The sequence below is a fragment of the Pan troglodytes genome, chromosome 10 (genome assembly GCF_028858775.2).
Source record: "Pan troglodytes isolate AG18354 chromosome 10, NHGRI_mPanTro3-v2.0_pri, whole genome shotgun sequence".
Taxonomy (NCBI): domain Eukaryota; kingdom Metazoa; phylum Chordata; class Mammalia; order Primates; family Hominidae; genus Pan; species Pan troglodytes.
Genome location: NC_072408.2, coordinates 43,413,255 through 43,429,097, shown reverse-complemented (window position 1 = coordinate 43,429,097; position 15,843 = coordinate 43,413,255). Strand labels below are relative to the sequence as shown.

General features: G+C 41.9%; 1 protein-coding gene across 1 annotated transcript; it reads right to left on the bottom strand.

The window, feature by feature from the left end:
• Positions 1–540: 540 nt before the first annotated feature.
• Positions 541–6,150, bottom strand: KRT6B (keratin 6B). The gene is made up of 9 exons (XM_001143340.7): positions 5,430–6,150; positions 4,296–4,510; positions 3,902–3,962; positions 3,648–3,743; positions 3,359–3,523; positions 2,732–2,857; positions 1,668–1,888; positions 1,429–1,463; positions 541–1,315 (listed from the first exon to the last, which is right to left on the bottom strand). The coding sequence occupies exons 1-9, from the start codon at positions 5,967–5,969 to the stop codon at positions 1,080–1,082; spliced, it is 1,695 nt and encodes a 564-aa protein (XP_001143340.3). The 5' UTR covers positions 5,970–6,150; the 3' UTR covers positions 541–1,079.
• Positions 6,151–15,843: the final 9,693 nt, after the last annotated feature.

Genomic DNA, 15,843 nt, shown 5'->3' with positions numbered 1-15,843 from the left:
GATGGATTTTAGAAGTTTATATCAGAGCAAGCATTGGTGGCAAAAGTCTTAATACTCATAGAGTCAGGGCAAGCACCTGCTTCTTACCAAGTGTTTCTGATCTGCAGGGTCAGTGCAATATTTCCCTGGTGGTGGGGAGCCGGGGAGAGAGGGAGTCTCAGAGATCAGTGTGGGGTCAAGCCACCAAATGATGGGGCTGAAAAATAAAAAATATAAATGAATCTTAGTTATCAGATTATGCTGATCCAGATTCCAGGAATTAGCTTCCCTTTTTGTTCTGATGCTTTATAAAAGAATCCATTTGTGGAAAAATTCCCAAGTGGTGAGGGCTGAGTAGTTGGTGATTGTCCACCGGAGTGTCCGACAGAATCACATAATGTTGACTGATGGAGTAGGCTGTGGAGGAGGAGCTCCCGACTCATCCTCCATGATGACTGGTCAGTGGGGAGAGCAGCAGTTCCCCAAAGATAAGAAACCATTTGTGGGGTGCGAATGTTTCTAAACCAGGATGTGGTCAGCAATACAATATAACACAACATGTTCACATTCTCAATATGCTTTATTCAACAGAACAAAAGAAGGCAAAGAGAGCAGAGAAAGCAGTGCAGGAATGCAGACTGCATCAGAAGGTACATCACTTGCCATTCAGGGACACTGCAAGAGAAGATCAGGACAACTGACTTGTCAGATGAGAACTCCTGAGTGTAGCTATAATGGGCAGGATGGTTAGCAATTAAAGAGAGGACTCCTCATCTGCAGCTGGACCTAGACTGAGTTTCAGTTCTTATGGGGATATAGGTCATTTTCTTCTCAGAATTATGGCAGACTCAGATACCTGTAATAATACGGGAACTAAAAAGGACATTTGCATGTCTGAGTGCTGATAACTGTTGACTTGATGGTAAGCAACAGGAGCTCAGTGGAACAGGTATTGATGAGAAGAAAAGTGAGGGCATCCCAGCTCTACCTGGGAGGGCAGGGGAGACTGGAGGCCAGGGGAGGACAAGCAACCTGAGGAGAGGGCTCTGCTGCCAAAGAGGGGCCTGAGAGCTGTGGGACTGAGAGCTGGCGGCAGCACTTCAGTGCTTGTAGCTCTTCCTGCTGGAGGAGGAGCTGGTGGTGTACTTGATGGTGGAACTGCCGCCTCCAACAGAGCTGAGGCCACCCCCAATGGCTCTGCCGCTGCTGGAACTAAAGCCGCCTCCAACGCCAAGACCACTGCCATAGGAGTAGCTGCTTCCTCCACCCAGGCCTAAGCCACTGCCGACACCGCTGGCACCGCCATAGCCACTGGAGACGGTGGACTGCACTACAGCTGTGGTGGGGAGGGGACAAGGACACAAGAAGCCACAATGAGCTCATTCTGTCAGCCTGAGCCCAGTCAGAAGAGTGCAAGGGCAGGGGAGGAAGGCAAGCAAAGGTACTTACAGATGTTGACTTGTCCAACGCCTTCACCATTCAGCCTGTGGAGAGGAACACAGGGAGGGTGAGACCTTCCCTGGACGAGCATGGGAAGCCTCAGTGGGTGGGAAAGTCCATGGGAAAACTTTTAGTTTTCTCCCAAGAAGAGCAATTATGGCCTTGGGCAGTGCACCTTAAAGTTGTGCTCAGTGCCAGAACCTTGAAGATGGACTCAGCTGTTGGAGGAAGTCGCGTCAGTTACCTACCTGCACTCCTCGCCCTCCAGCAGCTTGCGGTAGGTGGCGATCTCCACATCCAGGGCCAGCTTGACATTCATCAGCTCCTGGTACTCCTTCAGCAGCCGGGCCAGGTCCTGCTTGGCCTTCTGCAGGGCATCCTCCAGCCCTTCCAGCTTGTTCTTAGCATCCTTGAGGGCCATCTCCCCACGCTGCTCAGCATCAGCAATGGCGGCCTGCAGGTTGGCACACTAGGAGGGCAAAGGAAGAGAAAGAACTTGTCATCTGGTCTTCCAGAGAAGAATAAACCTGGCTGGTTCTTTTCCAGTGAAGAAGGTACCAGGAACCCAGAATTGATGGTAAATGAGCTCTGACTCTTTCTGTCTAGCCTTTTTACTGTCTTCAAAGTTTTTACGTCTGGAGTCACATGATAAAATCCTGTGCCCTTTCTGTTAACTCCACTGCCTAAAGATGTGGGTGATGACCAATGGAAGATGCCACAGTGGACACAAGACCAAGGACATTAAGTGTTGGCTCCAAAGCAAAAAAACCAAAACCATTTTTGATGATCTTACATGGATGCCACAATAATTTGCAAACGTTGTCAACTGAGGTGATGAGTTTTCACATGAGGCTGTTGTGACCTTGCCTTCCTCCTGCCTCACATCCTCTCACCTGCTTGGGCCACGTTTTCCTTCCTCATAGCCCTGGTTTCACTTGCTTTTTCACCGTGAACCTTGAGCAGATTTGCAGCAATGTTACTGATGCTTTCTGACCTGACATCTTGCCCAACTTGGTCTTTTGCAATTCCAAAGTCAATCAGTCTTCTTACATAAGCCCTTCCAATGCCTCTAGACTATACTTTTACAGCTTTGACCAGCTGACAGTGCTTCTGCCCAGGTGATTGTTTCATATCCTTGGGTGTGATCCATGTCTCTGAGCCAGAGTGTTCTCACTGAGCCTAGGAACTGCGTGTCTTTCCTTCTCTGCTTATCAATCAATTCCCAAAGAATTTTACTAAATGATGGGTGACTACTGCCTCATGACCTAATAAAAAAAATGATGCTTTTCGCCTCCATTGCCCCTCACCATACCTGCTTCTTGACGTGGTCGATCTCAGATCTCAGCCTCTGGATCATGCGGTTGATCTCAGCAATCTCCTGCTTGGTGTTGCGCAGGTCGTCCCCATGTCTGCCTGCTGTGACCTGCAGCTCCTCGTACTGCAGCCCAGAGGTGGAGAGAGAGACAGTGTCTACGGGTTCTTACCTGGGAGTGATGACTTTCACTTGTGTATCATGCATGTCATGAAGTGGACCTAATGGCTTCTCCCCAAGAAACTTGAGGAAAAGTTGATGTTATGTGGTGGGTGGATACTAAACACTGGAGTCACAGACCATCCTTATTATGGCACCACTGCCTGCCTAGTTCTCTTAGGGAGTAGAAATGTTCTGTACCAATTTCTAAAAGTCAGCAACCAAGGTGAAGCTAAAAGCACAGATGACTATGTCCTTGTCTATCGTAGCTTTCCTCCTGCATTGGGTTGTTTTTCCTCCTTGACTTGGGCATAAGTTCCCCAAATGTCTACTCTAATAGTGCAGAGTGCATGTCCTGTGAGAGGACCCCAGCTTCCTCTCAGGGGATGTCCCCAGTGAAGTCTGCAGTCCTCTGGTATTCAGGGATGGACACAAGGATTCCTCAGCGGCTGTCCACTCCGTGCTCACCTTTGTCTGGTACCAGGACTCAGCCTCAGCCCTGCTCCTCTGAGCAATCTCCTCATATTGGGCCTTGACCTCAGCGATGATGCTGTCCAGGTCCAGGTTGCGATTGTTGTCCATGGATAGCACCACGGATGTGTCTGAGATGTGGGTCTGCATCTGGGACAGCTCCTGCAGAACAGAAGGTCATAAGATCAACTTCACTTCTGACATTTACAGAGATACCCAGCCCTGTACATCTTCTCCCCTTTGCAGACCCCATCAGAGTAAACAGAAGGATGGTGGAGTTGCTTACTGCATCATACAAGGCTCTCAGGAAGTTGATCTCATCTGTAAGAGTGTCTGCCTTGGCTTGCAGTTCAACCTTGTTCATGTAGGCAGCATCCACATCCTGGGGAAAGAGCCAACAACCTGGAGTTACCTGAGCGCACTTTTCCAATCTACCCATCTTCTAGTCCTCCTGCCAATTCTCCTCTCCTAGGCAAGCGAGGCCACAGAGCCACTTCTGTCCATCTAAATGAATTTGAATTCCTGGCTTCATCTGCTCACCTTCTTCAGAGTCACAAATTCATTCTCTGCTGCTGTGCGCTTGTTGATTTCATCCTCATATCTACAGGAAGAAAGGCATGGGACATATTTGAGCCAGTGGGTAGGATGAAACAGAAAAGCAGCTTGGGATTCAACATTTTCCCGAATGGAATATATTCTAATTGAGCTTTCCTGCCACAGAGAGCCAAAGAGATGAGTTTTGCTACTACTAAATTTGCCACTTCTTTAATCTCCCCATCCTCCCATAACCATCTGTGGTTCTTGCAGGTTTGCTCCTAGGGACTAATTTGTGCTTTTCATTTCCATGGACATGGGTTGTTAGGAATCCTACACACATCTGGCCCTGGTCACCCAATAGTCTTGAAGTGTGTGCTGCAGGAAATGGAGTCCTCACTTGTTCTTGAGGTCCTCCACCAGGTCCTGCATGTTTCTCAGCTCCGAGTCCAGACGGCCCCGTTCCCCCACGATGTTGTCCAGCTGCCTCCTGAGGTTGTTGATGTACTGCTCGAACAACGGCTCCAGGTTCTGCCTCACAGTCTTGGTGCCCTGCTCCTGCAGCAGGGTCCACTTGGTGTCCAGAACCTTGTTCTGCTGCTCTAGGAACCGCACCTGGAGGGGAAGCAAAATGGTCATTTTCCAGGCAAAGGAAGGCAGAGAAAGTGTCTGGTATCCAGTTTCCTGGCAGGTCTGGGAGGTCCCCATGGTGCTGGGCTACTACAGTGCATGTAGAGAGGCTCAGGCTGAGCTCTGCTCCCCCAACCCCTTCTCCTTTGCACCCCACCAGTCTCACAAGAGAAATTGTCCCACGGACCACTGAGGTGTTCTCGCGCTGTAAGCTATTGATCATCAGTGAGTTTCAACATTTCTTCTTTTCTTTTTCCAAGCACAATCACAAATCTAGTTTAAAAATACTAATTACCTGATATATTGTACACAGTTTTTTTAACCGAGAGGATCTTAGTTAGGAGGGATATTAGATGTTGTCTCATGATTACATTTCAGTCTACTTTCCCATTTAGTGTCTCCTCTCAAATATTCTGATGTTACGGTCATTCTCTGTTTTTAAAATTAATTAGCATTTCTCCATGTTTTACAGTTGTTTCTATGTCCCTTTTTTTCTTAATCCAGCCAGATTATCTTTTCCTTTTCTTTCTAAATCTTTTTCCTCTTACCCAGACCCCAGAGTGTAATTTACCAGCCCATATACTCCTGGCATTTGCTTTGTAATCTCTTAAACACTTCAGAGGGAAGAATTAACCTACTCCACTCTCTGATGGCCTCATCTGTGCTTCAGGGTTATGAAAAGTTACGGCTCTCCCTAGGCAGGAGTGAGGGCCACTCCAGAGATCCCATGGGGGAGTGATGCCCATCTGTGCTGCCTCCTGTGCACCGAGAGCCACCTGCACTCTCTGCAGAGCTGGGCTGAGTCCCCTTCTCCCTCCCTCCTAGGGTCTCTCTGGCAGGAAGTTGTTGCTCTTCTGGTCTGGGGACCCTGAAGTGCCCGATGGAGGGCATGGCACTGGCTCACCTTGTCGATGAAGGAGGCAAACTTGTTGTTGAGGGTCTTGATCTGCTCACGCTCCTCGGCCCGCACCCGCTGGATGGCGGGGTCAATTTGCAGGTTGAGGGGAGTCAGGAGACTCTGGTTGACAGTGACCTCTTGGATGCCTCCAGGAGGGCACACAGGGAAGGCAGGGCCCCCAAAGCCACCAGCAAGGCCGGCTCCACCACCCAGACCAAAGCCAATGCCGGCTCCACCACCGAAACCAAATCCACTCCCGGCGCCGCCAAAGCCATAGCTGCCTCCGGCTCTGCTGCCATAGCCGCCACTGATGGCACAGCTGCCCCCTCCAATGGAGATCCTCTTGGAGCCCCCCAGGCCATACAGACTGCGGCTGCCAAAGCCAGCTCCTCCACATGCGCCACCCAGGCCACCACTGCCCCTGGAGCGGGACACGGAGACGCTGCTGAAGCCAGAGCGGCTGACCCCAGGGAGCCTGGCTGAGCTGGCACTGAAACCCCGGCGGCTGCTGCTGTGGCTCCTGATGGTGGTGGATGTGCTGGCCATGGTTCCAGGAGACGAGAGGGCTTAGGAGAGTGTGAGAGGCTGGAGGCGAGAGGGAGGAGAAGCAGGACGAGGAATCGGACTCCAGCAGCAGCTTATATATGGAGAGCATGGGCTGGGCCCAGTCCTGGAAGGTGAGCTTGCAGGTTGGGAAGGGCTGGGCTTTACAAATAGTGAGATCACACCTGCATTATTACAAAAGTTATGAAATACCGAGATTGCATTTTTCGCTTCCTTTAGTCAGGCAAAATGTTCCTGCCTCCAGCTTTGACTCGAGATCTCAGCACAATAAGAGTATTCTCAATTCATGAAGTTGGAATTAGTCACTGTCTCTAGCAAAGGTTCTGCATGCTAGGCTGTTTATCAACATGCCCCGAGTGCCCTCCTCTTCCCAGTCTGACTTTCTTCCAGCCTTGCTGTTGGAGATCACAGGCACTCTATTATGAATTCCTTAACAGAAATATTACAATTTCCCCATAATTGTTTCACCTTTTAGGTGCAATTTTAAACAGGTAGAGAAGCAGAACACTGCAATGGGCCTGTATATACCTGTCACCTGCTTCCATGATGATCATCTCATGGCCAGCCTGATTTCTTTCATACTTCAACCCTATTTCCTCTTCCATTCTAGATTGTTTGAAAGGAAATTCCAGAAGTCATATTATGTCTTCAATAAATAATTCAATATTAATATGTAAATAATAGGTCCTTTAAAAAATCAAAACACTATTTTTATATCTTAAAAATTTACATACTAATTAAAATGAACAAGTGTCTATTTAGTCTTCAAGCAGTCCTATTTTTGATATATATTTCTTATATTTTGGTGTCCCAGTCAGAGTCAAAATAAGCTCTATAAACGTTGTATTTGAGTGATATATCCTTTAAATCATTGAAATTTAAAAATCTCCCTTCATTTCTTACTTTTATTTGTTAAATAAAACAGGTTAACTGTTCATTGTACTTTTTCATTCTTGGGATTTTTCTAATTGCATACCCCTATTGTTTCCTTTAATATGCGACTCTAACCTTCATATTTCATATTAAAATTAGAAGCTTATTAAGATTCTGTCTATATTTAAACATTCTAGAAGTAAATGTAGTAGATTGCCCATTTAAATTTTGAATAGTACTATTTGCACAATTATTTACATGTTTACAAATTGAATACATGATACATGTTTTAAAAAATTTTTTGTAAAACATGCTAAACAACAAAATAATATAGCTCAAGGCCATTCCCCAGTTACCCAATTCCTATCTATGGAGGAAGTAATGTTAGCAGTTCCTTGTGTATCCTTGTATCTTTACTTGGATATTTTCCTGTGCTTTTCCTGGGCCATGGGTGACATGTCTGTGCATATGTGTTTATGTCAACGTGTGTTTGTATGGGTGAGGAAGAGGTGGAGGGAGTTGGCATATATAGAGAGGGAGCCTGCATTGTACAAAGGTATATAAATAAATACATGAATGTTTTGTGTGTATGTGTTTGAGTGTGTTTTATGTATATAAAATATTTCATGTATTCATATGTACAAAACATAAAAATATTGTCTTTTTCAATTGTGATTGTGTTGTGTCTGCTTTGTGTCCCACATCTATGTTTTCTGATTCTCTTTTTAACAGTCTCTAGTCTCTTTTTCATAGCTGTTTGCTTTTCCCAGTTATTTGAGGACATTTCTCCCAAATGTCCATTACTGTCTGTTTACCAATGTCTTTCCTCCTTATGCCGCTTTCAATTTGGCCTTCATTTCTTTTTTCTTTTCTTTTTTTTTTTACACAGAGTCTTTCTCTGTCACCCAGGCTGGAGTGCAATGGCATGATTTCGGCTCACTGCAACCTCCGCCTCCCAGGTTCAAGTGATTCTCATGCCTCAGCCTCCCGAGTAGCTGGGACTACAGGTACCTGCCACCATGCCCGGCTAATTTTTGTATTTTTAGGAGAGACGGGATTTTAGCATGTTGGCCGGGCTGATCTTGAACTCCTGACCTCGTGATCCACCCGCTTTGGCCTCCCAAAGTGCTGGGATTACAGGCGTGAGCCACCGCACCTGGCCAATTTGGCCTTCATTTCTAAGCATGACTTTGTTGTTATCTCTACCCCTTTTCTGTGCTCCACAAATGAATATTTTATCTTTTACCTGTCTCACTATATTTTGTCTTCTTTTTCCCACTTTATAGTGTTTATTTTTTAGTATTTTATTGTGCCTTTTTCTGTTGAGAGTTTTTAAGAGTCTTTTTTTTTTTTTTTTTGCCTATTTTTTTCAATTTTGAATGCACAGATCTTTTGTGAGTCCTGGCATGGTTCCTTTCTGACTAGTGCTTATTTTTAATGAGATGAGCCCCCTCTGGACCTGTGATTTGTAGAAAGTATTATGGGTGGAGGAGCCAGGGCCATATCCAGGCTAACAGGAGTTCTGATTGTGACACAGGGCTGTGTGAATAGTTCTTTTATTCTTTCATTCAGCCAAACCAATAAAGATCACTGCAGAGTGGCTCACAATTTACAGCCTCTTTGTTTTCTGTGCCTCACAACAAAATGCTACTAGTTGACCTTGTCTCTCTTCTTATTCAAATTTGCCTTCATAGTTTCTTGAAACTTCATGACAAGCAGGGTCCTGGCTCCTGCTCACACACCCAGTTGTGATAGTTGCAAATAAGGGATTCTTGGATTTTCACATGAGGACATGCCCTTTACATTGATTTAGTTGAGGAAAATGAGTCAACTGTGCCTGGCATGTAGTAAAACCTCACTGTTAGGCTGTGTTTGGTTTTCCTTTGCGGTTACTGTGTTGTTTGATTTTGATCTGTTTATTTGTGAGTGTTCTCCACTGGCTTTGTCTGAGATTGGCAGCCGTGGCATCTGCTCTCTGAGTTTTCCTAACAACCTTGTTTGTATTTCTCTATTTATGTGAGGACATTCTATTATTATTATCATCATCATCATCATCATCATCATCATCATTTGGTTTAGGGATTTTAAGATCTTTTACTTCTGGTTTTTGAGGGTAGAGTCTGCCTTTATGTTTTTTGTTCTCTTTGTTGTTTTTAGGCAATTTCTGAGAAGAGGAAAGTGCTTCCCTTTCTTCCACTAGATTAAGTTCAGAAGCCACTCATTTATATTTAAAATATCATATTATGTAAAATGTTAATCCAATAACCTAAGTTTGAAATATTATTTTTTTCCTCTCTCGCACTTTGTTAATATAGATGTCTCATTGTTCTGTAGGGCCTCTATCTTCCCTTGAGCTGTTTTTGAGTAACTTGAATGCTTTCCATAAAACATCATTTTTACTATCACTAGAAATTTAATCTCAAGCTATATTTGTGTTTTTCTCAGTGTAATAAGCCACTTCATTGCTAAAACAAACTTTGTATTATTGAAAATTTCCAACAGGTAAAGAGAACAGTATATAAACCTCCATGAATGAATTACGCAGATTAAACAGTTATCAACATTTTTCTCATTATTGTTCCATTTAACTCCCCTAGTCTTTTTATATCTAACTCCCCTACTTCTTTTCTTAAAGTATCTTAAAGGAAATCTAGACATCAAGACATTTCACTTGTCAATATTTGTATATATAGCTGAGTAGTAGTGAATTTATAATCTAGTTGTGTAACAGTATTAAATCTATCCAATACCTCCTTCATATTCTCATTTCTCTGATTATCTCAAAAATTTCTCTTTGTAGCTGGCTTATTCCAAGCAACAACCTAATTAGGTTCATATATTACATTCGGCTGCCATGTCTTTTAAGGTTATTTATTCTGTAATGAACCTTGTCTTTTTCTTTTATTTGCCATTGATTTGTGGAATTTTTGTTTGTTTGTTTCTATAGAATGTTCATATTCTGGATTTGACTCATTGCTTCCTGTTGGTATCACATAACGCCTTCTCTCCCCTAGTTTTTCCTATGTGTTGGTAGTTTTAGTGAAGACTTGATTAGATTTGTTCCCATTGTGGCAGGCAAGATTATGCAATAGCTGGTGCTATGTACATCCTCTTGCACCATATCATAAGATATGTAATAGTAATTGCCTACTTTTTGTGCTGTTAAGACTGATTAGGGGATTTCAGTGGTTTCAACCCAATCCCTCCATTATAAACCACTGCACACAATACAATTTTCATCTGATATATTAATATTCATTGATTCCATCAATTTCCAGATTCACTGCTTCATTAGAGGTTGCAAAATGGCATCTTGCTGATTTTATCATGCCTTCTGTGTTTATTAGTTGGGATTCCTCTACAAAGAAGGATTCTTCATCATTTACCTTTTAGGTAACCTAACATTTAATTCATACAAGAAACTTAGAATAAGTGGTTGACTCTTTCCCTTTATTTATCAGTTTTCAGATAATAGATTGGTTCTCTAGCAATCTTCAAAGGTAACCAAGAAGGTATTTTTGTTTTGATATAATTAAAAATTCACAGTTTAACAAAAAATATATTTGATATGTTTCAGTCCACTGCAGTCATTAATTCTTTTGGCACTTAAATGGTCCTATTTGAAGCAATGGAAGTTCTTTAGATTGGCTTCTGTGTCCTTTGACAGGACCTCATTTGGTTTCGACAGGTTCCTTGTTTTCTAGGACCAGATGTCTCAGGCCTACTTTGTACTTATGCAATGGACATGAAATCACCTATTTCTCCTTGTAGATCTAGTTGCTTTTATTGGGAAATGATGTACATCAACTAGAATTCGGATGCTAGGAGCCCTTTTTATTACTGAGTTGCCGTTGCTGTGAAGTCTTTTCAATGGTCGGAGCTAGGAAAATGTACAAATATGTTTTAAAAGATAGCAAATCAGAAGCTTATACTGATATTTCAATTCAAATAGAAGATTATATTAGGTTGGTGCAAAAGTTATGGCAAAAACAGTAATTACTTTTGCCCCAACCTAATAGAATAATGCATACCTGTATTTAAATTTTCTCACACTGATAAGTTTGGCTCTAAATGACATTAACATATTGTTTATTTGCTTTATCCTACAACATACTTATACTAGTATCAAGATAATAATTTATATTCCTTAAGGTATATACCCAGTAATGGGAATGCTGGGTCAAATAGTATTTCTGTTTTTAGGCCTTTGAGGAATCCACATATCTTCCACAATGGTTGAACTAATTTACACTCCCACCAACAGTGCATAACCATTCCTTTTTCTCTGCTACTGTTATTTTTTGACTCTTTAATTCTGACTGGTGTGTGATGGTATCTCATTATGGTTTTGAGTTGCATTTCTCTAATTATCAGTAATGTTAAGCTGTTTTTCATATGACTGTTAGTCACATGTATGTCTTCTTTTGAAAAGTGTCTGTTCATGTGCTTTGCCATTCTTTAATGGGGTTGTTATTTTCTTGTAAATTTGTTTAAGTTCCTTATAGATGCTGGATATTAGCCCTTTGTCGGATGCATAGTTTGCAAAATTTTTTCTCATTCTATGGGTTATTTGTTCACTCTGTTGATAGTTTCCTTTGCTGTGCAGAAGCTCTTTAGTTTAATTAGACCCCACTTGTCAATTTTTGCTTTTGTTGCATTTGCTTTTGGTGTCTTTGTCATGAAATCTTTGCCTGTTCCTGTGTCCATAATAGTATTGCCTAGGTTGTCTTCCAGGGTTTTTATAGTTTTGAGTTTTACATTTGTCTTTAATTCATCTTGAGTTGATTTTTGTATATGGTGTAAAGAAAGGGTCCAGTTTCGGCCTTCTGCATATGGCTAACCAGTTATCCCAGCACCACTTATAGAATAGGGAATCCTTTCCCCATTGCTTGTTTTTGTCAGGTTTGTCAAAGATCAGATGGTTGTAGGTGTGCAGACTTATTTCTGGATTCTCTATTCTGTTCCATGTGTCTGTTTTTGTACCAGTACCATGTTTTGGTTCCTGTAGCCCTGTAGTATAGTTTGAAATTGCGTAGTGTGATGCCTTCAGCTTTGCTCTTTTTGCTTAGGATTGCCTTGGCTATTCAGGCTCTTTTTTAGTTCCATATGATTTTTAAAATAATTTTTTTCTAGTTCTGTGAAGAATGTTGTTGGTAGTTTGATAGGAATCACACTGAATATAATCCAATGTGATTGAATCTGCTCAAATTGCTTTGGGCAGTATGGCCTTTTTAATGATATTGATTCCTCCTATCCATGAGCATGGAATGTTCTTTCCATTTGTTTGTGTCATCTCTTATTTCTTTGAGCAGTGTTTTGTCATTCTCATTGTAGAGATTTTTCACCTCCCTGGTTAGCTGTATTCCCAGGTATTTTATTCTTTTTGTGGCAATTGTGAATGGGGTTGCTTTCCTGATTTGGCTCTCTGCTTGGCTGTTGTTGGTGTACAGGAATGCTAATGATTTTTGTATGTTGATTTTGTATCCTGAAACTTTTCTGAAGTTGTGTATCAACTGAGGGAGCTTTTGGGCCAAGACTATGGGGTTTTCTAGATATAGAATCATGTCATCTGCAAACAGGGATGGTTTGACTTCCTCTCTTCCTGTTTGGATGCCCTTTATTTCTTTCTCTTGCCTAATTGCCCTTGACAGGACTTCCAATACTATGCTGAATAGGAGTGATAAGAGAGGGAATCCTTGTCTTGTACAGGTTTTCAAAGAGAATGCTTTCAGCTTCTGCCCATTCAGTATGATGTTAGTTGTGGGTTTGCCACAGAAGACTCTTTTTATTTTGAGGTATGTTCCTTCAATACCTAGTTTATTGAGAATTTTTAATATGAAGCGGTGTTGAATTTTATTGAAAGCCTTTTCTGCATCAATTGAGATAATCATGTGGTTTTTGTCTTTAGTTCCGTTATTGTGATGAATCACATTTATTGATTTGTGTATGTTGAACCAACTTTGAATCCCAGGGATAAAGCCTACTTTATCATGGTGGATAAGCTTTTTGATGTGCTGCTAGATTTGCCAGTATTTTGTTGAGGATCTTTGCTTCAATGTTCATCACAGATAATGTCCTGAACTTTTCTTTTTTTGTGGTGTCTCTGCCAAATTTTGGTATCAAGATGATGCTGGCCTCCTAGAAAGAGTTAGGGAGGAGTTCCTCCTCAATTTTTTGGAATAGTTTCAGTAGGAACAGTACCAGCTCTTCTTGTACATCTAGTAGAATTCAGCTGTGAATCTTCTCTCTTTTCTTTTTTATTACTCTAGCTAGTGGCATACCTATTTCATTAATTTTTAAAAAACAGCTCCTGGATTTATTGATTTTTTTTTTTTGAGACAGAGACTCATTCTGTCACCCAGGCTGGAGTGCAGTGGCATGATCTTGGCTCACTGCAACCTCTGCCTCCCAGGTTCAAGTGATTCTCATGCCTCAACTTCTCCAGTAGCTGGGATTACAGGCATGGGCCACCTCACCCGGCTAATTTATTGATTGATTGATTTTTATTTTTTAAGTAGAGATGGGAGTTGCACCATGTTGGCTAGGCTGGTCTAGAACTCCCAACCTCAGGTGATCTGCCCACCTTGGCCTTCCAAAGTGCTGGGATTGTAGGTGTGAGCCACCACACCTGGCCCTAATCTTTTGAATGGTTTTTCGTGTCTCAATCTCCTTCAGTTCAGCTCTGATTTGGGTTATTTCTTGTCTTCTGCTAGCTTTAGGATTTGTATGCTCTCGGTTCTCTAGTACTTTTAGTTGTGACGTTAGGTTGTGAACTTGAGATCTTTCTAACTTTTTGATGTGGGCATTTAGTCCTATAACTTTCCTTCTTAATACTGCCTTTGCTGCATCCCAGAAATTCTGTATCTTTGTTCTGATTAGTTTCAAAGAACTTCTTGATTTTTGCATAATTTTATTATTTACCCAAAAGTCATTCAGGAGCAGGTTATTCAAATCCCATGTAATTGTCCGGTTTTGAGTGAATTTCTTAGTCTTGATTCATAATTTGTGCTGTGGTCCATGAGACTGTTTGTAGCTGGCTTGATTTTCAGATCAACTGTCAGAGTATCACAGTACTTGTGTTCAGGAACCCCTATTTTACTTAAAATACTGATAATAACTTAATTACTGGTTATTGTTGGTTTCTCACTGTGCCTAATTTATAAATTAAGCTTTATCGTAGGTATGTTTGTATAGGAGATAACCCAGTATATGTACGGTTTGATACTATCTGAGGTTTGGGGCATCCTCTGGGGGTCTTAGAACTATCCCCATGGATAAGGGGGGACTACTGAACCTCCTTTTCATGCTCTACTCTTTGGAAAGAAGTCATTAATCACAGCCCACACTTAAGCGGGGAGCAGTTACACTCTACCTCATTCTGGGGGAGTACTTATATAAATTGTTTGGAATTCTTCCATGTGACAGTTGTCTATCCTCTCTCACTGATTTACTCAATCATTTATTTATAGCACTATAGGTTTATGGGTATTTATTTTGTGCTTTGTACTATATTCCAATACATATATTTAGTTATTTACTTCATTGCTCAACTTTTTCCGATCTGGCCATTGGCAGCACTTTTAATTGACACCTTGTGTTTTTTCATTTTTGTTTGCTTCTTTGTTATTTAAAAAACTTCCTTACTTTCTGACATGGCAAGATGCTCCAGGATCATCTTTTATGTCTCCTGCCCTAGTCCTAAAATCAACAATTTCCCCAAGAGCCACTTGCTCCTAGTCAGGGTTCTTCAGATAAACTGAACCAATAGGAGATAAATATATAAAGAGATTTATTTTAAGGAATTCACTCATATAACTACGGAAAATGGCAAATCCAAAATCTGCAAAGCTGATGTGTCTGTTTGACTTCGAAGGCTGGAAGCTGCTGTAGAACCAGAGGGAGCTAATGTCCCAGTTTGAAGGCCATAAGGCAGGAGAGTTCTCTCCTACCAGAGGGAGGGTCAGTTAGGCTTTTGTTCTATTCAGGCCTTCAGCTGATTGAATAAGACCTACCCACAATAGGGAGGACAATCTGCTTTACTCAGTCTATGGATTCAAATCTTAATCTCATCCAAAACATCCTCACAGAAATACTTAGAATAGTGTTGATCAAATATATGGGCACCTGTAGCCCAGTTAAGTTGACACATAAAATTAACCATCATGGTAACAGTGGGTAACAGTGGGTAATAGCATTAGCAACCAAGATCTAGGTACAAGATGTGCTCATTGCTGCTGGTGTGTCATTGCTTCTGGGCCCTGTTAGGTGACAATAAATATATTTATATGTATTATTATATGTTACAATTTGTATCTATCTATTCAAATCTCCAACTTGAATTCATTACCACATGGATCATTCTAGCATCTTCTCTTGCTTATCTACAACCTCACATAACAACAGCAAAAACCCTGGCTGCAACTATCTGCTATCCATTTACTTAATTGTTTTGTTCCTCAGTATATATTGTGATGGGACCATATAACATGAATGGAACACATAACATCCATGGAAGTTGCCACATAAAATTAATCATCAGAACATATGTTGTGGAATAGAATTAAAATTAGAGGGAAGATGGCGGATTGGAGACAGGGCTGACTTGCAGCTCCCACTTTGAAGAACAGAACATCATATGGAGACTCACACTGTGAACTTTTGCTCCAGGAACCACTGCAGAAGCATACCATGAAAACAGAAATAAATCACAGATTTTTTGAAAAGAGAAGAAGTCCATTGCAAATTCCACAAGACAAATGAAGAACTCCAGTCACAAAAGACATAAACTGTTGAGAGCTTTATGATCCCAACCATCATCTGAGAAACCTGAATACTTATCCTGGCCAACTTAGGGCAAGCTTATATTCCCCTTCTACTATCGCAGCTGGTGCTCTCTCAAAAGTGCCACCTCCTGGCTGGAGGCCAACCAACTCAGGACAGTACAGCAACTCAGGACAGAACAACCCTGCTCCAAAGAAGGAGA